The 23,767-nt window shown below is 46.0% G+C and overlaps 1 protein-coding gene across 1 annotated transcript in view; it reads left to right on the top strand.

The window, feature by feature from the left end:
- The window catches only part of LOC119445343 (lysine-specific histone demethylase 1B), an 85,310-nt gene that overhangs the window by 33,778 nt on the left and 27,765 nt on the right, over window positions 1-23,767 (top strand). Inside the window, exon 11 of the mRNA XM_049663023.1 lies at window positions 10,382-10,582. Within this exon, the coding sequence (XP_049518980.1) occupies window positions 10,382-10,582 (201 nt within the window). The remainder of the gene's footprint in view (window positions 1-10,381; window positions 10,583-23,767) is intronic.

A 23,767-nucleotide genomic window follows, 5' to 3' on the forward strand; every position in this document is an offset into this window, starting at 1 on the left:
AGCACTGTCGTGTGAAAAGCACTACATTGGTTATTTATTTATTTCAAAATACCTTACAGGCTCCATGAAGAGCATTGAGTAAGGGGTGCATCACTGCACGACAGTTTTACACGTGAATTCCAAGACTTGAGCACCACAAAAATGAGTAGAAATTATCGTCGCAAAACAGGGTTACAAATGAAGAAGATGCGGTAGCGTACAAAACATCGGCTAAATGTTATCACGCATATTACTCGCACACATATCGAGCATCGTGTAAGAAAATGTATATTTCAAAGTATGAAAGCAAAAAGCAATACTAACAATACACAGATAAACAGAAATAACAGTTCAGGGTAGTGTGCAAAATACCGAATAAATTTTACCAAGCACATTGTTCACGTACATAATCAAACATGCAAGAAAAGTTTACTTTAAAGCATGAAAAGGAAACAAAAGTCAGCGTGACGTTACATAGAAATAGAGAGCATGGCATACAGAATGACACATTTTTAGGACAGAAACATTAAGTTCAGGAGTTTCCTAAATTTATCTCAATCCGTTTGCATGACAGTGCTGTCAGGGAGGGAATTCCACAAGTGGATGGCTCGTGGCAAAGCCGACAAATTAAATTCATCCATGTTTCCGTAGATGCGAGTGAAACTTAAATCATTATTTAGTCATCCTGATATGCAACTTGCATGTTCCAGCAGCAAAGACGACTTCATTTGATGCACATATTTATGGAACAAGGACAGCAATGCCATGTCATGACAACTACTTAGTGCAGGAAGCGAAAGGTCGAGTTTGACTCAAGTTATGCTTGACTGCTTATTGTAATTGCGGGAAATGAATCGACTAGCTTGGTTTTGAATGGCTTCTAACTTGCAGATTAGGTACTCCTGATGAGGAGACCATATCGGGGATACGAACTCGAGCTGTGGATGGACGAATGTCACGAAGGCTAATTAAGGATGTCAGACGGGGAATTACGTAGGTTGCGTTGAATGTACCCTAGTGTTTTTGAGCCATTAGCACATATGTTTGTTATATGAGAGGCCCAGGAAAGATTTGGTGCGAGATGAACGCTTAGATATTTGTACAGTGAAGCTTCAGATACTTGATCCGCATTTATGTAATTAGAAAAACTTGAGTTAAATTGTTTGCATGTGAAAGTTATTACCTTGCATTTAGATGAGTTAAGTGTCAATTGTGAGGTGCTGCACCAGTTGCTAATGCGTTGAAGGTTGCCTTGAAGAATAAGGTGGTCCTCAAAGCTGGTAATTGGTCGGTATATTATACAGTCATCGGCAAAAATTTGCGTGCAGAAAGAGATTTTATTGGGCAGGTCGTTGATGTATATTAGAATAAGCAATGGTCCTAATACACTGCCCTGTGGTACACCGGAATTCACATAGGTGAGGGGTGAAGCAAAATTGTTCACAATTGTAAATTGCTGACGATTAGTTAAGAAGTGACAGATCCAAGATAGCGTTAAACAGTCGAATTTGAGAGCAGATAATTTGGAAATTAAATGACAGTTAGCTACACGGTTGAAGGCCTTGCAAAATTTGAGAAAGATGCAATCTGTTTGAAGGTTATGGTCCATGTGGTACACTCTACATCAGTGGTACACTCTAGTAACTGTGTCTCACATGATAAACCTTTCCTGAAGCCATGCTGGTTAGCGAAGAAAAAATTATTTGATTCAAGATGTTCGTATATGTGAGACCCTATAATATGCTCGAGCATTTTGTTGCATACGCTCGTTAATGAAATCGGACGGTAGTTTTTAGGGGAATTCTTGCTGCCGCTTTTGTACACAGGTACCACTTTAGCAATTTTTCAATCGGAGGGGAGCTGGCCTAATGACAATGACTGGCGGAAAATATGGTACAAATTTTTACAACATAGCGAAGTTGTATTTTTTAAAACTTTAGAGTTAATATTATTGAGCCAGATATTTTAAGGCTATCGAGATCAGTGACTTCCGGAATGAGTGAAAGTTCTTCATTTGTGAACATGGATGAAAAAAAATGTCACAGTTTCGCCCTAAGGGCGAAGCAATGAATGCGATAGCAACAAAGCAATGTCATACGAAGTAAGGTGAGCGGCTTTGGTAGCAATATGAATTGTAGTAAACATGACCTGATTAAGTAAGCAGGTGTGCTGCGGCGTAAGTAGACCGACATGAAGAGAGACTCGATGACCATGAGAAGGCGCGTGTGAAACGGTGGTGTTGATGAGAAGCGCTGCCCGTGGGCAGCGCGTGCGAAGGGACACACCTGTAGGGCTTGCACTGCCGATCCGGGCAGCATTGCATGTGTAGCGTGCGTTGGAAAATGTGGCCCGACTATTACTAACTGAATGAACAAGCGTGGTGTGAGCGCGCACAAACAAACATGAATAGATCACACTGAATGACTGCAGACAACGACCGTCAAAACTCTGGCAGCAAGCGGATACGCCGCAGCGGCGAAGGTACGTGCGGTCTATCGCTTCAACGGAAACTGAGCGGCTGCACGGCGCAGAAAGGTCAGAGCCGTGTGGAGATAAGAGACGGTGCGAGCGAGCGACGAGCGCGGTTGTTGGCAGAGTAGAAATGCGCCCCCCCCCCCCCCCCGCTCCCTCCGGCGCTCGCTTCCCGCTTCCTTGCTTGCGCGTGGAAGATTGAGTGCGTTCGCCCTCCGTGACAGCGTGCGTCCCCGCACGCTTCCGCTCGGGCATACGGCGCGCGGCAGAGATTTTATCTATACGGAACCTCACGGCAACGACGACGGCGACGCCGACGGCAGAAATACTGGTGGAAGTGTCCATATAGTTGCTATCGCAATAAAACATGTTAAGGACTATGGGACATTCGCTATCAGCAAGCAGAATTTGATTCTCACCATCTAACGAAATATGGTATAAACCGCGATCAGGTGATATTGCCTGCCAAAATTTTTGTCGGTTGGACTTAAGAAGGGACGGTAGATTATGAGAATAATATTTATCTTTAGCTTCACTTACAGCTGAGCAGTGAGCTTTCAAACATAGGTTATATTTGTCCCAAGCCATGGGCGAGCGTGCACGTTTCACATTTGTGTACAAACTTTTCTTTTTATTTCTTAGTCGTTGAAGGTACTGGGTGAATCATGGGTTCATTTTATCACTTGTTATTTTGATTAGTGGGATATACTTTTCTACTAACATGCATAGCTTTTACTTGAAAAGAAGCCAGTTTTCGTTAACTGACCAAGCGGAAACAAAGGTAACAAAGTCTGAGAAAGAAATGTCTCAAGTTCATCGTTTACTTTGTTGTACTCGCCTTTGTTATAGTCATGGATAGTTTTCTTAGTGACGCTTGTAAACTGCAAGGGGACAATTAGAGTGAGTTGAAGCAACTTATGGTCACTAAAGCCTTCTAAGTAAGTCACTTCAGCAAATGTTTCAGGGGCACTAGTAAAATCTAAGTCTAAAATGTTAGTGCCGCGGGTGGGTTGTGTAACCATTTGGAATAAATTGTAATCTAACGTTAAAGAAATAAACTCAAATAAGGACCGACAGGATGATGATAGTTTATTCCAATCAATCAGTGGAACATTGAAGTCACCAAGGGGATAAATGATATCAGCCTGACAGGTGTTAATTGCTTTTGTAGTGCTATTGTGTAGTTCAACAAGAAAGCACCGATTCGAATCGGGAGGGCAATAACAGCCTCCAGTAACACTTTGTGGTTACGGATTAGGCATTCTGTCCATACTATTTCAAAAAAAGAATTGGTGTTAATAACATGCGATTTAATTGTTCTTTTGATGCCTAAGAATACGCCACCACCTCTTTTTCCACTGCAGTCACACCTGTATATGCTAAAGGAATTATCGCCGGGGAAGATTTCATTATCGGCTATTTCAGGATGTAGCCACATTTCAGTGAGAATAATGATATCTGAATTGCAGTGTGATGTTTTTGTCACCGATCTCAGGGGCGCGCGCGCGTGTGGTAAAAGAGATGGAGAAGGCAGACGGATGGCGACACAGCAAACAGATTTTTTAATAGCACGCAAACTCGAGACTCAAACAAAAAAAAATCATGCACACTAAAACATATCGAACAAATACAAGAACAACTTAAAGTTCAATACACTAAACAAGTTCAAATTTGCGCCTACGCATGTATGTAGCGTCTAATCCTTCCAAGTCAGGCAACCCTGTCTTATCGCTGAGACGCACGCCTGAAACGCTACAAAGAGTCACCTTGCTGCACCCGTCGTTGAACGTGTGTTCCGGCTTGTCGGCTCTTTTTCCCCAGCAGTTGGTGCTCTCGATGCTGTAGTCAGTCGCCTTGCCGTCATTCGCGTCGTCTCTTTTATCGGTGGTCAGCTCGTCGGTACTTCGTCGGTGATGAGCTCGTCAGTAATTCTTCAGTGATGGCGCTCGGCGTTGCTTAGGCCCACCTGGATAGGCCTAGCGTCGGGATGCGTCGCAACTTCTTCATGACTGCTGACGTGGCGTCCCGCGGAGAATCGAACGTGCCGGTCTGCCGCAAAAGGGGGATCCTCTCTGGGGTGCCCGGTCCTGCCGTGAGAGGCTGCAGCCAGTCCAGGAGCCTCGCTCAAACTTTCCGAGGTCGACGGCCACACCTTGGACGGCCAACGTCACGTGCTCAGCCAGACCCCCAAGTCTCCCGTCGCCAGAGTGGAGCTGGCGATGTGACCTTCCTGGCCCGGAGCCACGTCGATAATCCACCGACAGCGCCGTTCATCCCCCGATTACGCCTCGGCTCACGCGCCTCGAGAGCTCGTGCCGTTCCGAACACTGTGCTTCACGTGCTCTTCTTCTTTTTCGCGCCGCAGGCGGCCTCTTACATATGACATGGGTCCCCTTTTAAGAGTTGTATCTCAAAAAACTGCCTTCTGTCCGTCTTCTTTTTTGGTGATGGACTTGACTCTTGTGACTTGTGTGCTTCTCTGTGCTTTGTCGCCGCTTACCACTTATCACCACACTTCACTGCACTGTCGCGTACGTTTCACTAGTTGCACTGTTCACAACACTCACGAGTTCATTGTTCGCACCACTTAATATATGTACACTTGTTTTGTCCGCGTTATGTTATCACTACTTGGTCAGTCCATCGCCCTACTCATGTAATCTGCGCCCACATTCTGTCGTCTCTTAATGTACTGTATGTGGAAAGTAAGGCTCCCTTTCGTTATATCTGTTATACGTCCGCTTAGCTTTATATACGCGGGCTCCTCTGTTAAACACTGCATCTCGCTCCGCCCAACTTCTATTCACTCGGGTAGGTCTGAAAATCCTTCCTCTACCTTGTTTGTCTGCCTGGGGCCTGCCCACTGTTTGTATCTTATCTCGTGTATCCTCCTTGGGCTCGACTCGTCCAGTTGTCAATTTGTGCCCCACAAATTCCCTAGTCTTGTAGCCTATCTTACACTCGGTTGGCTCTATCTTCAACCCTATGTCCTTGTCATCAGCAATCACCAAACAAACACCAGTCTTCTCCTCGTTTTTCTCCTTAGCCATCGTCTTTTGGCATATATCACATGATTTCACATATCGTTTCACGTCGCTCTGCAACCCGATCCAAAAGAACTCTTCTGTTATTTTTTGTAACGTGTCTTTTATTCCCTGGTGACCTGCCATTACACTATCGTGTCCAATCTTTAGCACTATATCCCTCAGCTCCTTCGGGACCATCAACTGTAATACTTCCCTACCTGAACTGAATATACATTTCCGGTACAATAAATTATTCTTCTTTATAAGCTCTGCTACTGTCCAACTCTTTTTCGTTTGCACCTGTTCCCTATCTTCTGTTCACGCTTTCTTATCGACTCATCCTTGTTTTGCAATTCTCTAAATTCTTCTACAGTTATTTTTAACCCCTTAACGGCCGTAACCTGCAATGGTGGCAAGGGTTTGGTACCCTTACTACTTGCTCGTGTTTGTACTGCAGCTGCTACGTCTGTCTCCTGCATCTCCTCTTTTTGCGCTTCTGGGCGTTCCTTCTCTTCTACGTCCTTTTCAGTCCTCTTCCAACTTAAGTCGGGGTCATCTGCCTTCCTCACTCCTGGTACATTTGCCACAATCAAATCATAGAGGGGATCGTCCACACATCTAGCTGTGACTAGTCCTGTATAAAAGGGTGTCGATATTTGTATCTGTGCTTCTGGCAGATACTTGACAGACTTGACAGACTTGTCTACCAAGATTACTAGTTTAAAGTATCCGGTCATGCTTTCATGTGGCACTAAACTTTTCCTCACTAAAATTGTATTTGCTCCTGTGTCTCTCAACACTGTAACCTTGTGCCCTTCTACCTCGCCTTCCACTACAGGCATGTTCTGCTCTCTCTTTCCATCCTCTCTTGAGCTCATAATGCATGTAGTCTTATCCATGTAACTAGTCCTGCATCCGTCTGCTCTGTGACCTTTCTTTTGGCACAACTGACAAACTACCGGTGCTTCGTGACGATTACCTCTCACTAGACAGTTCATCGCTACATGACCCAACCGATTACATAGGAAACACCTCTGCGGTCCCCTTGGTCTGTTCATTTGTCCTTGATTCCTCCCCCCTTCTACCACTGCTGCGTGCGTATCTTTATCGCTCTTGCCCAAATTCTTCAATCCTTGTGCCTCTGCAAACTGTTCTGCTTGTTCGGCCATCTGCTTTACCGTTTGTAACTTTCTTTCTTTGAGGATATTGCCAAACTGTTACTACACCTGGCCAGAAATTGTTCACCTACGACTTTGTCACGAACTGCTTCATATGTTTTGTCAGTCTCTGACAACTCTATTCACCTCTCAAAGTAATTAGTTAGTCGGCATGCGAACTGTTTGCCTGTCTCAGAGTCTTCTGGCTTACATGACCGAAACTTCACCGAAACCCTTCTGCCGTCAACCTAAATCTCTGTAATAAAGTCTTCTTCACCTTGTTGTAGTCTAGTGATTCTTCAGCTGACATACGCCCATATACACTCAAAGCTTCACCCACTAAACATAGGCTTAAGGCGTTAGCCCACTCGCTCTTCTCCCAGCCTTGCCCGACCGCTATTCTCTCGAACCGATGCAAATATGCATCCAAGTCGTCTCTTCGCTCGTCAAAAGGAGCCATTAGTTTTCTAGGGCAAATCCACTTTGGTCTGGAAGCAGCTGAGTTGTATGACGCCGATCCGGGTGAACTCGTTCCATCGCGAGAACCCGCACCCATCTCCGCTAGTCTTATCTTTAGCTCTAGAATTTCTTTCTCGATTTTATGCTGTTGTTCACGCTCTACGCATGCTCGTTCGTGCTCCTTCTCTTTCTGTTGTCGAGTGTACTCAAAAAATGTCATGGTCTCGTCCTTTGACAGGTTTAAATCCTTTGCTATCGCCACCAAACGTTCCCACTCCATCTTTGCTACTGCCGAGTATCGGTGACTGGGCTAAGATAGAATCCGGGACGGATCCTGGCACAGGCTTGCCAATTCTGATGGGTTTTTTTGTCACCGATCTCGGGGGCGTGCGGGTGGTAAAAGAGATGGAGAAGGCAGATGGATGGCGACACAGTAAACAGATTTTTTGATAGCACGCAAACTCGAGACTCAAACAAAAAAAAAATAAGCACACTAAAACATATCGAACAAATACAAGAACAACTTAAAGCTCAATACACTAAACAAGTTCAAATTTGCGCCTATGCATGTATGTAGCATCTAATCCTTCAAAGTCAGGCAACCCTGTCTTATCGCTGAAACGCTACAAAGAGTCACCTTGCTGCACCCGTTGTTGAACGTGTGTTCCGGCTTGTCGGCTCTTTTACCCCAGCAGTGGGTGCTCTCGATGCTGTAGTCGCCTTGCCGTCGTCGCGTCGTCTCTTTTATCGGTGGTCAGCTGATCGGTACTTCGTCGGTGATGAGCTCGTCAGTAATTCTTCAGTGATGGCGCTCGGCGTTTCTTAGGCCCACCTGGATAGGCCTAGCGTCGGGATGCGTCGCAACTTCTTCATGAGTGCCAACGTGGCGTCCCGCGGAGAATCGAATGTGCCGATCTGCCACAGAAGGGGGATCCTCTCTGGGGTGCCCGGTCCTGCCGTGAGAGGCTGCAGCCAGTCCAGGAGCCTCGCTCGAACTTGCCGAGGTCAACGGCCACACCTTGGACGGCCAATGTCACGGGCTCAGCCAGACCCCCAAGTCTCCCGTCGCCAGAGCGGAGCTGGAGATGCGACCTTCCTGACCCGGAGCCACGTCGATAATCCACCGACAGCGCCGTTCATCCCCCGATTACGCCTCGGCTCACGCGCCTCGAGAGCTCGTGCCGTTCCGAACACTGTGCTTCACATGCTCTTCTTTTTCGCGCCGCAGGCGGCCTCTTACATATGACATGCAGTCGTCAAGAAACGAGGCAACATCATCGTGCTTAGGTAGCAGGCCTCGAATGTTTGTGAATGATAGTGATAATGATGGCGCTGTTGTAGGTGACTCTGACCTTTGACAGTTCGGATTATGCGGTGTGGTTTGTAGCTATCTGCAACAAAGGACTACAGCTTTACGGGTGTTGTCAAAAACATAAATTGCATCCTCAATGCGCAGTGTGTCAGTAGAAAGGCTAAAAGGCTTGGCTTTTGCCTTAGCGAATGCAATCAACTGCCTTCTTGCCTCCCGTGTAGTTGGTGAAAAATCTTCGCGGATAGAGAAGCCATACCCTTTAAGTTTTCGTGCGTGAGACAGAATGCTTCCCTTGTCTTTAAAGAAAGTCATTTTAGCTATAACAGGCCTTTTCTTGTCTTCCGCATACTTCCCTAACCTATGAAATTTTTCACACTGAGCAGTCGACATTTCGATGCCCAATTTTTCGGAGCATAATTTGATAACCTTTTGCTCTCAAGCAGCCCAGTTTTCTTTAGCTTCGTCTTCCAATCCAAAGAAGAGCAGGTTAGATCGCCTCATTCGGTTTTCTGCATCGTCGGATCTAGAAGTTATTTATTCAGTCGATTAGACATGTCTCGCAATGTTTCAGTGCACGATTCAGAATCGGCAGCCGGTTGACACGGGATAGTTGTCTCCAATGTTGCTATCTTTGTTTTTAGTTGTAATTTCTTTCATGGCTGCAGCGTGTTCTTTCACGTGTTTTAAGTCGTCGTGCAGAGCATTTTCATTAGCTACATGCTTGCATACGGTTTCCAATGCAGCGGCCTGCCCCTCTTGGGAACTTTTAAAATCGGCCAGCATAGCTTTGACTGTATCTTCTAGCTTACTGATTCTATCCAAGGTGGCAGCAAAGGCATCTGCTTCAGCCTTGGACATAGATCCGGGATTCTGTTCAACGTCGCCCGCGAGGACAAGTAAGAGCTCAAACAAGGCAAGACACATTTTCGATAAAAATGCAACTGACCGTTTAAATGCGTCAGTTCACTCTGTCGGGCACAACACCACTATAATACAATAATCACTAGAAGCAGCACTTTCAAGGTAACTAACCTGCAATAACGGCAATCGTGACGAAGGCACACTTGATGTGGTGTCGTGCCCGAAGCGAACAATGGCTGGCTGGCTCTTAAATCCCCCGCCGGAAGTGTCGATAGTAGCCGTAGTGGCTCCGGGTTGCCAGATGAGCAGTCAGGTGGTGTCCAAGTTTGGCATTGCGTTCGTCACCATTGAACAGGCAGCTAGTGGGCCAGTTCATGGTGCTGGTAGGGCCCAAGAGTTCCGGAGCAGAAAGCCCATGTCATGACAATCTGCAATAACGGCTATCGTGAGGAAGGCATACTTGATGTGGTGTCGATGCTTGAACAATAGGCTCCGTGGATAAAGCTCCAGTTTAACAAGAGCATGTGATGTGGATGGATTTCAGCCTATTGCAAAATATGTTGATGCTCCCTGCTATTTTACATGTATTGGCCATTTCCTTGCCGACCAGTATTGCGCTGCTGAGCTCAAGGTCGCAGGTTCAATCCCGGCCGCAGCAGCCACATTCCATTGAGGGGCAGAATGCAAAAACGCACGTGTGCCAAGTATTGCATCCATGTTAAGGAACCCCAGGTGGTCAACATTAACCTGGAGTCCCCCAACTACATTTCTTACCTCATAACCAAATTCTGGTTTTGCCATGCAAAACTCCAGAATTTAATTAATTTCATTTTGACAAAGTACATAACAATACTCAGCAATTAGCTTCATGCCAATTTGCTTGAAATTGCATTTTGTGTAGTTGTTTTTCTGAATCTGCAGTGTTCTTTCATGATGTATCAATGCGGTATGTTTTGTAACCCTGCAATATAAATTGCCAGTTGACAGTTGCTGCCTGTTTTATTGTTTGAAATGATGACTGCAAGTAAACTACGGGCCCACTTTGTCTACAGCTGTGCTAAATCTCTAAGTTCCTCATGGTGTGTGTGCCGACACCGTTGTTGTCTTGTGTGCAGGAAGAGAACAATGTGCTCCAGTTCCACATTGGCAACCTGGAGTATGCGTGCGGTGCGCCACTGAGTGAGGTGTCGGCCTTGCAGTGGGACCAGAACGAGCGCTTCCCCCAGTTCAGCGGTCAGCATGCGCTGGTCCCGGATGGCTTCGGCTGCCTCCTGCAGGCCCTGGCGGAAGGTCTCGACATCCGTTACGGTCACAAGGTTAGCACACTCCTATTGCTTGCCTTCTGTGGAGGGAAAATCGAGAGCCGGGCGAGTTGGCATGTTTGTGGAAGACCAGAAACTATGCACAAAGGACAGGGAAAGACACAACACGGGTGCTGACTCACAACCGGAATTTTGTTGTGGAAAAAATAATGTGTACAGTAGAACCTCATTGAGAGGATCCTGGCACGTACAATTTCCTCGCGCCAACATTCACAATTGAGAACACAAGAAATCATCCCATACAGTTACGCTTATTTTTACTGGTTCATGGGTTCCTGCAAAACAAATCTTTCGGGACCAATGTTCAGTACATTGCCAAACTGCTGATACTTTGACATGATCCTGCTGATATGATACATTTTCCGAGTGCTCTGTCCCATGTAAACAAGAAAAACCTCAAGATGTGTGCGATCGAGACCAGCAGTCGCCCACCACAGCAGCTTGCCCGCAATACACGCCCACCCGTCTCGTGTGAAAATGCCAGCTTGCACTTGGTTTCCTCTTCTGGTACCAGCAAATCTCCTCCCAGGTTGTTGCACACTGCATACATTCACAGCTATCGCCACCAATCTTATTGCGATAAGTAGAGGCCGGATCTTTAGGCATTAAAAAAGCGCGTTTTAGGTGCCAAAAATAGGCAGGCAAAGCAATGTTTCAGGCCTCCAACGTCATAAATATAGGCACAATAAATTTTTACATAAATGCAAATAATTTCAAACACGAAGACGTGCGCAACCTGTATTTACGACAAAAAACAAGAAATGTTATTGTTTATGATGGCACGAAGGTGCCAATAGTTGAACATAGCCGTGCAACTGTCCCATAAAACTGCTGGACTAATGATGATCGTTTGGCGTGATTCAACAAGCACACTGTTCATATTCATGTTCAATGGCCACTGTACTCGAGCGTTTCATAAAGTGAAACAAGCATGAAAAATAATACTTCAAAGCTGGGAATACTCATTAAAAAAAGCGCTACTTTATGTCTGCCTGGTGCAATTAAATTAAGACACAACAAAAACAGACAAATAATAAATGCAAGAGAGACTACAATTTATTAAGAAATTGACATGTTCTTATATAAGGACTGATAGGTACCGCTCTGGCAATTTTGTCATATACAATGATATTATCGGAATTGTACAGGCAAAACCTCCGACACTGCCAAATACACTTCTGCTCATTTGAAGTGCACGTGTTTGAAGAAATCTGTTAGTAGAGCACACGGAACGTAGTCTAAAAATCACTGTGAAGATTGTAGAAACAATAGCAAACTACCACCATCTCCAGATTTTTGGATTCAAAATTGCTCCTCTTGTCACTGAGAATGATCTTGTACGCTGAGAAGGAACGCTCGACGGCAGTGAACACCTTAAAAAGTAAATTACAAACAAAACAAAAGCCGTATGCATATCGCATTTTTCTTTTTTGCTCTTTACTCTCCTTTCCCCTGACGGCTCTCCGCGGTTTCGCATTCGCCAACCTCGGTGCGTCCCATTTCACTGCTGCTAGCGGTTGTTTCCCGAAAGTTGGGTGAACTAGATGACTAGGTTGAACCCCATAGAGTTCGGAACAGTCAATGTTGCCCGGTAACATGAATAACGGAATTTTTACATAAATGCAAATAATTTCAAATGAAGACGTGGGTAGAGATGTCCCCTGGCCTGGTGCTCGGCTGTTGTGGGGGCTCGCATCTCTAAAGAGGCCCCAATAGAGATTTTAGGACTTGTCTCTGGGCGCCTCTTGTCCAACCACAGATGGCCTTGTGGACGAGCATCCGCCGCGGCAGTGGGAGGCAAGTGCTGCCGCCCGGTACCTACCCGTAAAATAGGTACAAGCGCGCTCCCAGCCTGGTGCTCGGCCATTATGGGACCTCAACGCTTGGAAAGGGGTGTTTGACCTCAACCCGAAGGGGTCCCCACCTCAGTGAAACTGCACTCGAAAGCAAAACTTGAGGCTAAATAGTGTTCATATAGGCGCTGATATTGAAAATAGGCATTTATATGCATTTAGGCACAAACGCCAAAATAGGCATTTATAGGCACTATAAGAACACTATAAAAGCCCTTCTTAGCCTCTAATTCATGCTCATGTATCAAAGTGGGGTGATTGGAGCGCAAGGAACAAAGGCATTTGCCTAAAATCTGGTCTCTAGCGATAAGCATCTTCACCTCTCTGTGTCACAGCGCACGGAACGTATTACTGTTGGAAGCGCACTGCACACATTTTAATAGGCAATAACACAAACATGCCATTGTTCCCATTATCTGCGTTAGGCAGCGCAGAGTGAGCATTATGTTTCACTCTGACATCATTGTAAGCACCGTATAGAGTTCTTTAACCTGGTCCAGTAGCGCTATGGATGCTGAGTAGCTCCGCTCCTGGGAGCAAATGAAAAAAAGTCTCTAGGCACGGCGGTTGCATAGGTGTGTGTGTGTAAAGGAGTACAGGCTGCGAGATTGTCACCCGTCAATTTCTCTATAAAAACCTGTAACTGAAGGCCTAAACTGGAGTGACTCTCACATGTATCTGGAGTCCATTATTCAAGGGGACCCTGGGGCTCATAACTACCACTGGTTTCCACCGCTGAGCGTCGGCAGGTGCAGCAGCTTCGTGCAGGTGCCGCGAGTGGCGTGATGTGATGTGATGCCACTGCATGTTAAAAAAAATGAAGAAAAAGACGGATTCGTCCAAAAAGAAGACTAAAAAAAGCGTGAAGAAACTCACATGGACAGTTTCCTCACAAGTACCAAAAAAGACGATTTTACCATTGCGTCGCGCGGCACGACTGTGACTTACCTGAGGTTTCTAAACCCATGATGAGTTTATACCCCTGTCACTTGGGCGCTTTGGAGCGCAGTTGAGTCCAATCCAGATTGGGTGCTTCTACATGGGCACTTTCGACTGTGATTTACTCTGATCCAGATCCAGCAAATTGCGATCGTAGACTGTCGTCTCTGCCGTAATGCTGAGTGAGCCCAACCAACTCGATTCGAATTGTTGGAGCATGCAACAGCTACCGTTGCAACAGCTACCGTTCTTCATCGGAACCAAAAAATTTTATGTGCATTGGGCTTGATTGCAATCAAAAGTGCCTGTATTGCACTGCTATTGATCGAGAACCAAAGCGATTAAACCGCTGCGGCCCTCCTCTCGCAACACAAGCCACAGAGTCAAGATGCCACACTGTACTGTCCGTATTCTTTTTTGAAACAGGCTACCGATTCATACATGTGTGCTAAAGCGCTTGACTGCTTGCAACTTGCTGCTGCAGAAATGTTAACGATCGATGTCTGCATTCTATATGCAGTATGCCTCAATAGCCAGCTGCGCGTGTGACTACTGTACAAGATCTTTCTTTTTCCGACATAGAACTGCACACACACTGACCACAGTGCGCAGGCAAGAAAACCGAAGAAGGGTTTTATGTAAATGACATTTCGTGCTCTTATAATTAATCTTGCATTAACGCAACACCGCATTTGCCCAGTCTTGGTCCTTCCATACGTGGTCAAGTACTGGTCGGGTTCAGTTGCGAGTCGGCGCCCTTGTGTCTCGCCATCCTTTGCCCACTGCTTCCAATCTTCTGTGAGGAAGGATGTCGCACCATGGAGTAAGGTAAATACTACCAGGAAGCATGCCGTGACGAAATTGAATCCTACAAAAGTCAGCCCAGCACGAGATCATGTCGCAGTAGGGTTTACTCCAACCCCACTCCTGGAGCCGTACTAATTGAAAAAAACAACAGGGTGTGACGGCAATGGGCGGCTGCTGCACTTGCATGTTGCAATGAAGCCAATATGTATTGGTATGTATTGGCCTTGTACACTACCGATGGCTGCGCTGCGAATGACACTCCCATGACTTCAGAGGGAGGCTTGCCTTTGTCTGCTGAGCTCTGGCTTGAATAGGGTTAACCTGGTCTGGCTGTCCTACCTTGGGTATACCATATTGGGTTATAGCAACGGCATACTGCTGGCATTTTCATGCATTTGCTTGCGCTCAGACTGCGTGTTCGCATAGCACGGCACTCACCGATTACCATCCGTATTTTTTCTAGTGTTAGTTTTGTTGCCAGCATTGTGAGGACAACAAATCTTGTATGTTAAATGTATTTTTCACATCACCTCCCGATGGAATCACCCAATGGCTCAGGCGTTGCGCGCCTTAGCTCGAGGTCGCCGATTCGACCTCTTTCATTGCGGCCGCATTTATATGGGAGCGAATTGCAAACATGCTCGTGTATACTTACGTTTAGGTGCTCGCTAAAGAACCCCAGTTGGTAAAAATTAATCCCAAGTCCTACACTATGAGGCTGATAATCATGTGGTGGGTTTGGCGCATAAAATCTCAGAATTTATTTTTACATATATTTTTATTTTTCATATAACCCCATCTGCCTCCTCCTTTTTCTTTGTGTGTTTAGAGCTCCAGCAACTTATTCGGTATCATCATCATCATCAGCCTTTATTTATGTCCACTGCAGTACAAAGTCCTCTCCCTGCAATCTCCACCCCGCAGGGGTGTCTGCGAAAGCAGGCGTTTGGTGTGTTCCGGTTCCAACCCCCATGTGCTCGGAGGTTCCAACCCCCGAGCACATGGGGGTTGGAACCTCCCACGTTTAAACGTGCGTGGCTTAGCCGTGTCCGGGGAAAAGGGGATCCTGGGGGTTGAGCCGAAGCCGGGTGTTTGGACCTTTAAGGCCCCTCGGTGGAGGCAACACACCCCTTTGGCCTCTGCTTCACGTAGACGGCACCCCCGGACTGACCCGCCCGGGGGAAACCGGTATTCGTCTTTTCCTATCTCTCTCTACCATCATCTTCGTCTTTCCCTTCCACTTTTAATCTGTCCTGTCCTCTCATCTTTTCCATTCACTTCGACTTTTCCTGGCGGCAAGGGTTAACCTGGTGTGGCTGTCCTACCTTGGGTATACCATATTGGGTTATAGCAACGGCATACTGCTGGCGCTGTGCAGACTTGTCTCTATGTTCTGCCACGTCCCCTTGTTGGGCTCCGCGGTGGGTGGCAGACGCCGTTGCCGAACAAGTAGTTTCTTTCCATGGGATCCCCGAAGCCTTTCTCAACCGATCGTGCCTTGAAAAGGGTACGCACCGATGCAACATCACTATTCTTGCCCAAAAACAACGAACGTTTCCCGAAATTTCACGTCTTCCACTGCGAACAATCATCTACAAATGCTAGAACAATTTCACCATTTCTTGTGGCCAAGTGCCTAAGAGAGACCATTGGAACTGGTTATAAGGTAACAAAGATGGCAAGTGGAGATTTGCTCCTGGAACTAAAAGACAAGGAACAATACAACAGACTAGCACACCTCGTAGCCTTTGGTAATATCCCTGTTTCTGTGAGCGCGCATCGAACTATGAGCACAGTCAAAGGCGTAGTATCGGATGAAGACTTAATGACATTACTCCTGGATGGATGGAAGGACCAAGGCATAATCCATGTGCAGCGCATCACAATCAGAAGGAATGACAACGAAATCCCAACAAAGCATTTAATACTCACTTTCAGTTCAACCACATTACCCGAGACTCTTGAAACCGGCTATGTAAAACTTCATGTTCGACCTTATATTCCAAACCCGCGACGTTGCTTCAAATGCCAAAGATTTGGTCACGCATACCAAAGCTGCCGAGGGCAGCTTATGTGCGCATAGTGCGGAACAACTGGTCACTCTTCTGACGATTGCAATAATGAGGAGGTACATTGTGCGAACTGCGACGGCAGTCACCCGGCATACTCCAGAGCTTGTCCAGCCTGGAAGAAAGAAAAAGAAATAATTACTGTAAAAGTTAAGGAGAATATCACATTCCGCGAACACATCAATGTATCTCCTTGTTGTTCTTGCTTAAAACATCTTTCGCCGAAGTGGTGCAACGGGGGGCGGCACCAAAACGGCCTCTGGTGGTAGCCCGGACCACGCCTAGCGTGCCGAGGCTAACGCCACCCGCCCCTAAGGTGGGAGCAGCCAACGCTGCCCTGCCATCTCTCAAAGTGTCCGCACCAGTGGCCTGATGTGGACAAGCCTACAAGCTCCGGCAGCAGCCAGGCTACCGCAGAGGCCACAGGGGTCCTGTCGACCTCCGGTACGGTTGGGACGAAGACTTCGTCGCTCGAGACGAAGGCTACGCGACGCACACATCGCTGTCTGGAGCGGGTGTCCAGTGCCTCGCAAGAGGCTATGGATGCCAGTCCAAGCCAAACGGCGCAGGTAGCGTCGAAGGAGCGGCGAGGTTCTCTCGACTGCTCCAAAAAAGACAAAACACCAATTACAGGGCCTGACAAAGGCCTTGTAAAGTAAAGTCACTCTCCTCCCTTTTGAGACACAAAGCGCCTTTTATTTTCTTCCAACATGAATACAATAATGCAGTGGAATGTTAGAGGACTAATCGACAACCTAGACGACATCCAAGAACTTATCAATAAATTTAATCCAAAGGTGCTATGTGTTCAAGAAACACACCTAAACAGTGATGGGAAAGCTGCTACAATTGCTCCAAGCTGCTACATTTTGCTAATGCTCCTACATCCATGCTACAAATGAGCGAAACTGCTCCAAAGCTGCTCCAAAGCGTGGCCTCCAAAATTACCTGACACCGTGCCGCGCAGTCTCTGAGGCCAGAACTGAGAGTACTTGTCGCCGACACCAGGAGGCAGTTACCACCAGCCCTATGCACAGGTTGTCTTTGCATCTGCTGCCATTCAAAAACCGAGCTAATCCAATACAATCCAGTGCAGAAGCTGTGCCAGGCAGGGTTGCCAAGTTTGGTGACTTCTCGCCAAATTGGTGACTGAAAATCGACTTGGCTGGCGACTTGGCTACTTTCTGGTTACATTTGGCGGTGGTATTTCATATAGGTAGAGTCCAAAGCGCATTTCCTTCAATGGCTCCCTCGATACGACAGCCCCAAAAGCCAGGTCTCTAAGTCCATGATTTTGTGGTTTGCAAGCATCGGATGTAAATCCAGAAGCTAAAACATATCACAGCCACCAACCATATGCCTCTTCGACTTGTCATCCTAGGCTGCCCAGAACTACTCGAGACGCTTCATTTGCAACACGCATTGGCTGAAATCACTTCCTCAGGCAGTTTGGAACTATCAGCGATGGATAATTTAATCTCTTCTTGATGAAGTAACAGTGCTCAGCTTGGACCAGTTAACTGCTGGTTCTGATATGCCACTTTACAGATACTGGCATCAAGTTTTAATGATGGATGCTCAAGGTGGGCCGAAATATCCACTTCTGTCAAAGCTAGTCAAGGCACTTCTATCACTTCCACATGGTAACGATGATGTCGAGTGTGGGTTCAGTGAAAATTCAAGTGTCCTGCATGAAAGGTCAAATCTTTCTTTGTCGAGCATAAATGGCATGCGTCACACCATGTCATGTGCAAAGATGTTTGACAGCAATGCGTGCCTGTTTTCATTTAATGCACATGTCATCAGGGCTGTCAAGGGGTCATGAAAACGATATGCGGAGCACCTTGGTGTTGAACATATAGCACCATAGTGCCTTTGTACAGATGCAGAGCAAAAACCAAGTTAAGGAAGTGGCTGTTGCAGACCGAATGTTCAGAAATGTCGAATTGTTGATTCGGTAGGGCATGAAGCTGAAGAACTTCTCAGACATTGAGTGGCCAGGCAAAACTTGCTCAAGCAAGACAAAGAAAATGAGTGAAACTATTTCTTACTTGGATGCTACAGATAAGGGGCAGAAAGCGTAGTGATGTTTCATGCAGCTGACATTCACGTTGTGTGTTTTTGTTCCCATCACATTTTATGCTTTGGTTTGACTTTGATAAAAGCTTGCATTAATTATGCTGTCAGTGAACTCATGCTCACATGGTATTTAGCACTTCATTTTAGGAGTACAAAGGCTAGTCATTTCTGAAAAGTCACATGTATGATACATTTACTAGGCAACTATGTAATAAAAGCACTAAAGACTGCTTTTGGCCTGTTTTTCGTCTTTTTGCAACGCGCTACAAAACTGAGGGCAGCTGCTACAAATTGTCAATTTTTCCTGCTATAAAACCTGCTACAAAATACTTTTGGCCATTCCCATCACTGCCTAAACTCCAGAAACACCAACTTCCTACGTCAGAATATTGTTTTCCGAAAAGACCGCGAGGATTCTGCCGCATCATCTGGTGGTGTGGCCATCATACTCGACAGAAGTGTAGCCTGTCAGCAACTTTCACTCAATACGGCACTTGAGGCGGTAGCCGTTGGTGCTGTACTTCTGGGTAAGCTGATAACCATTTGCTCGCTCTACATACCCCCACATTACCCTTTACACAAGCATGAATTTCAGTCATTTATAGATGAATTACCAGAACCTTACCTCGTTCTTGGTGATTTCAATGCACACAGCAGCTTGTGGGGTGACACTCGTATCGATGTGCGAGGACGCCTGATCGAACAATTTCTTTTCTCTTCTGGTGCTTGTCTCCTGAATAAGAAGGAACCCACCTACTACAATCTCGCAAACAAAACGTTTTCTTCCATTGATCTCAGTGTAGCCTCCCCGTCTATATTTGCTCAACTTAAATGGGAGGTTATAAAAGATCCTTACAGGAGTGACCACTTCCCGATACTGCTAAGATTGCCACTACAAAACGAACCTCCACCACAGGCACCTCGCTGGAAGCTGGATATGGCAGATTGGGAGAAATTCCAAAGTCTTACAAGTAGTATCTCGTGGTATGACATATCTTCACTGGGAATTGATACTTCCGTCGAGTATCTTACATCTTTTATAATTGATGCCGCTTCTCAATGTATACCTGAAATAAGTGGTGCGACTTGCAAACGCCGTGTCCCATGGTGGAACGACGAATGTCGGAATGCTCGTAGGAAGCAGAACAAGGCGTGGGGGTTGCTACGCGACTCCCCAACTACGGAGAATCTTGTCAATTTTAAGAAAATTAAATCGGAGGGCCGAAGAACGCGCCGACAGGCCAGGAGAGAGAGTTGGGAGAAGTTTTTATCAGGCATCAACTCACATGCAGACGAGGGCAGAGTCTGCAAGAAAGTTAATAAGATAAAAGGGCTACAAACTTATTCACTCCCGTTGGTAAACACACAAGGCGACAGTCTGGAAGACCAAGCTAACTGCCTGGGAGCACATTTTGAACATGTGGCAAGCTCATCCCATTATTCGCCAACACTTAAAAAACACATGGCTACAATAGAAAAACAGAAAATAGAAAGAAAATGCACTGGAGACGAGGCATACAACCAGCCATTTTGCATCGCTGAGCTATATGCATCGCTTAGTTGTTGCAACAAGTCTGCCCCAGGCTCTGACCGCATAGTTTATCAAATGCTAAAACACCTTCCCCATGAAACAAAGAAAACTCTCCTCTGCCTTTACAATGCTATATGCTCCTCCGGCAAGATCCCCGCCGCTTGGAAAGAGGTCATTGTCGTCCCTATACTGAAGCAGGGCAAGGACCCATCATCTGTTTCGAGTTACCGGCCTATAGCACTAACAAGCTGTCTATGCAAACTGTTCGAAAAATTTATAAACCGCCGACTAATCTATTTCCTCGAATCAAACAAACCGCTTGACCCGTACCAATGCGGGTTTCGAGAGGGTCGATCCACCGCCGACCATTTGATACGTATTTAAACGCAAATTCGAGAAGCTTTTGTCCATAAGCAGTTCTTTCTGTCTGTATTCCTTGATATGGAAAAAGCCTACGATACCACGTGGCGGTTAGGAATACTTAGAGACCTCTCACACGTTGGTATAGGTGGTAACATGTTAAATGTCATAGAAAGTTATTTATCTAATCGCACATTCCGTGTTCATGTGGGAAATGCTGTATCAAGACCATTTGTGCAGGAAACTGGAGTGCCACAGGGCAGGGTGCTCAGTTGCACTCTCTTTATCGTAAACATGAGTTCTTTGCATCTGTATATCCCAAGAAACATGTTTTATTCTGCATACATCGATGATGTACAGATAGGTTTCGCCTCGTGCAATCTCGCAGTCTGTGAGCGGCAGATTCAGCTTGGTCTGAACAAGGTGTCTAAGTGGGCAGACGAGAATGGATTTAGCCTTAACCCACAAAAGACCACCTGCGTCCTGTTCTCCAGAAAGAGGGGTCTGCACCCCGATCCTGACATTGAGTTGCAGGGACAACGTGTGGCCGTAAAAACCGAACATAAATTTTTAGGTGTGATTCTAGATACGAAGCTTACGTTTGTGGCACATATATGGTATCTAAGAAACAAGTGCATGAAAACAATAAATATTCTAAAAGTGTTGTCACGCACCGCTTGGGGTAGTGACACACGGTGTCTTTTGAATTTGTACAAGAGCCTCATACTCACAAGATTAGATTACGGCGCCATAGTGTACCATTCCGCTACGCCAAGCGCCCTAAGGATGCTGGATCCTGTACACCATCTAGGCATCCGCCTAGCCACTGGTGCCTTCAGGACAAGTCCTGTGGCAAGCCTGTATATAGAGGCGGACATGTGGTCGCTTGATATACAATGTTTATCCTTAAGCCTCACCTATTTCCTGAAAGTAAATTCGAACCCGGAACATCCGTCCTTCTCAACTGTAAATGATATGACCAGTTCCACACTCTTCAATAACCGGCTGACAGCAAGAGAACCCTTTTCACTACGTGTAAGAAAAATTAGTGAAGAAATGGACGTCCCACTACTTGAAAATACCCTGATGGCCCCAGCAAAGCCAGTGCCACCATGGCAGTGGCAACTCATAGAGTGTCATACTTCGTTTGTAGAGGTCACAAAAGATGCTCTAGAAGCACATATCTGGATGCATTTTCTAGAAATCCAGTTTAAGTACTCGTCCTGCACTCAGTTTTAAATTGACGCTTCCAAGTCACATGCAGGGGTATCTTATGCCCATCGTTCTCCGAGTCCGATGTACTGCACCCGGAAACAAGCATTTTTATGGCTGAGGCCTATGCACTTTTATCGGCTGTGAAGAGTATAGGCAAATCCAAACTCAAAAGATCAATAATATTTACAGACTCCCTAAGCGTCGTAAAAGCCGTCATGACTCTACATAGACACAAAAACCCTGTACTTATTGAACTGTATTCTGCTCTGTGCAAGGCATACCTGTCTAACCAGCATATTATTTTGGGCTGGGTGCCTGGCCATCGAGGAATCGAGGGCAATGTTCTGGCTGATCAAATGGCCACATCAACTACATTGCGAGCCCTTAAACCCTACCGCTTCTATCCCTGCCACAGATCTCAAGCCCTACTTGAGAAAGAAAATTCGAAGCCACTGGCAGCGCTTGTGGGATGCCGAAACGAACAACAAGCTCCACTTAGTTAAGCCACAGATAGGTCCCTGGCGTCCCGTTACAAAAATTCGAAGAACTAATGTCCTATTCTCTCGTCTGAGAATAGGACATACATTTGGCACCCACAATTTTCTCTTGACTGGAAATGACCCGCCAACCTGTGGTAGATGTGGAGAAAGGCTTACCGTTCTCCACGTGCTCGTGGAGTGCAGGGAAGCTGAAAGAGAGAGAAACAGACACTTTCCTCTAGCGTACCAGTACCGTCTCCCTCTCCACCCCGCTATGTTTCTTGGTGACGAACCTCTCTTCAACACCAAAGCTGTTTTAGATTTTCTGATCGATGTTGTACTGCATGTTATTTGCCCAATAGTCTCGTAGCGCATCCTCTCCTCAGAGGATGTCGCCGCGATAGTAGTTTTGCATAGCACGCGCCTCCAGGCCCTTACGTGTTCAAAGGGTCTGTCAAGGCAGTACTGCTTTTCAAAAAAAAACTGTGATATATTTTCGTTTATCGTCATTACCTTGCAATTTGTTCTTTCATGATCATAGTGCACCTCATTAGCCATTGCCATAATTTTATTACATATATTTTTTACGCATTTTACAGCGATTTGTTTTTAGGCCCTTTTACAGCCACGACACACCTTTCGCAATTCATTGGTCCATTGTCAGTTCATAACCACTGGCCTGGCGCTCTTTGGCCATACCTGGCCCTTGCGCCATTAAACACCATTCATCATCCCTACAATCTCCAATTACCCTGGTCTTGCACTAGCTGATTCCAACTTGCGCCTGCATATTTCCTAACTTCATCAGCCCACCTAGTTTTCTGCCATCCTCAACTGTGTTTCTCTTCTCTTGGTATGCATTCTGTAACTCTAATGGTCCACCGGTTATCCATCCTACACATTACATAGCATGCCCAGCTCCATTTGTTCCTCTTAATGTGAGCTAGAATATCGGCTATCCCCGTTTGCTCTCTCATGCACACAGGTATGCGATATAGTTCCCAGCAAACCTAAACTTATCAGTTTTCTTGTTTTAGTTTTGAATAGATATGAGCCGCTTACAGAGCAATATATATTGCAGACTGGAATCTAAGAAAAGGTTGTCGGGGTTTTTTTTTTGGTTACATGATAGCACGAATTATCATCGCTGGACAAATCTTGCCCGAGGAATGTGCACACGCTACCCACAGTAGGAGCTAGGAAAGAAAGGGTTACGCTGAGCCGACTAACGAGCTGTATCATGGTGGAAGCATTTCAAAAATTATGTGAAGGTCCGTACTGCAGCACAAGACTACCTAATTTTTTTGTTGCTCACTAATTTTATTTGCCCTTGTATCAGACGTTCCAGACAACCTTTTGCTACAATGCTGCTAATGCTCAAGCATTATCTTAACGCAGTAACCACCTAGTTTCTTGAGAATGGCAATAAACTTCTTTCATGATATGCTTATTGTGTTGAGCAGGAACAAAATCAGAATGTCTGTGGCAAACAGAGTTGGTGACCAAACACACAGCCGATGCTGAACAGACAAAACACGCTTTAACAGCACAGGCACCATAGGTGAAGGCCAAATCCCGCAGTTCATTGTCAAGAAAGGGCCGACAAATTGTTATGAATGTGCCATGATAAAGGAACAGCAATAGCGAGAAGGCAACACTAGGCAACACTGCTAGTCATCAGTCTATACACACTGAGCGTTGTGACGACAACTAGGCTAGATTTTGCAGGGAATAGTGTCAAACATTCCGCACATACTGGCCGAAAAAACTTGCAGGCTCGCTTTTAAAAAACTCTAGCAGAGCAATACAGCCAACAAGCTTCCAGCTGCCTTCACATAGCGAGCGCG

Source organism: Dermacentor silvarum, chromosome 1 (genome assembly GCF_013339745.2).
Source record: "Dermacentor silvarum isolate Dsil-2018 chromosome 1, BIME_Dsil_1.4, whole genome shotgun sequence".
In the NCBI taxonomy this organism is placed as follows: domain Eukaryota; kingdom Metazoa; phylum Arthropoda; class Arachnida; order Ixodida; family Ixodidae; genus Dermacentor; species Dermacentor silvarum.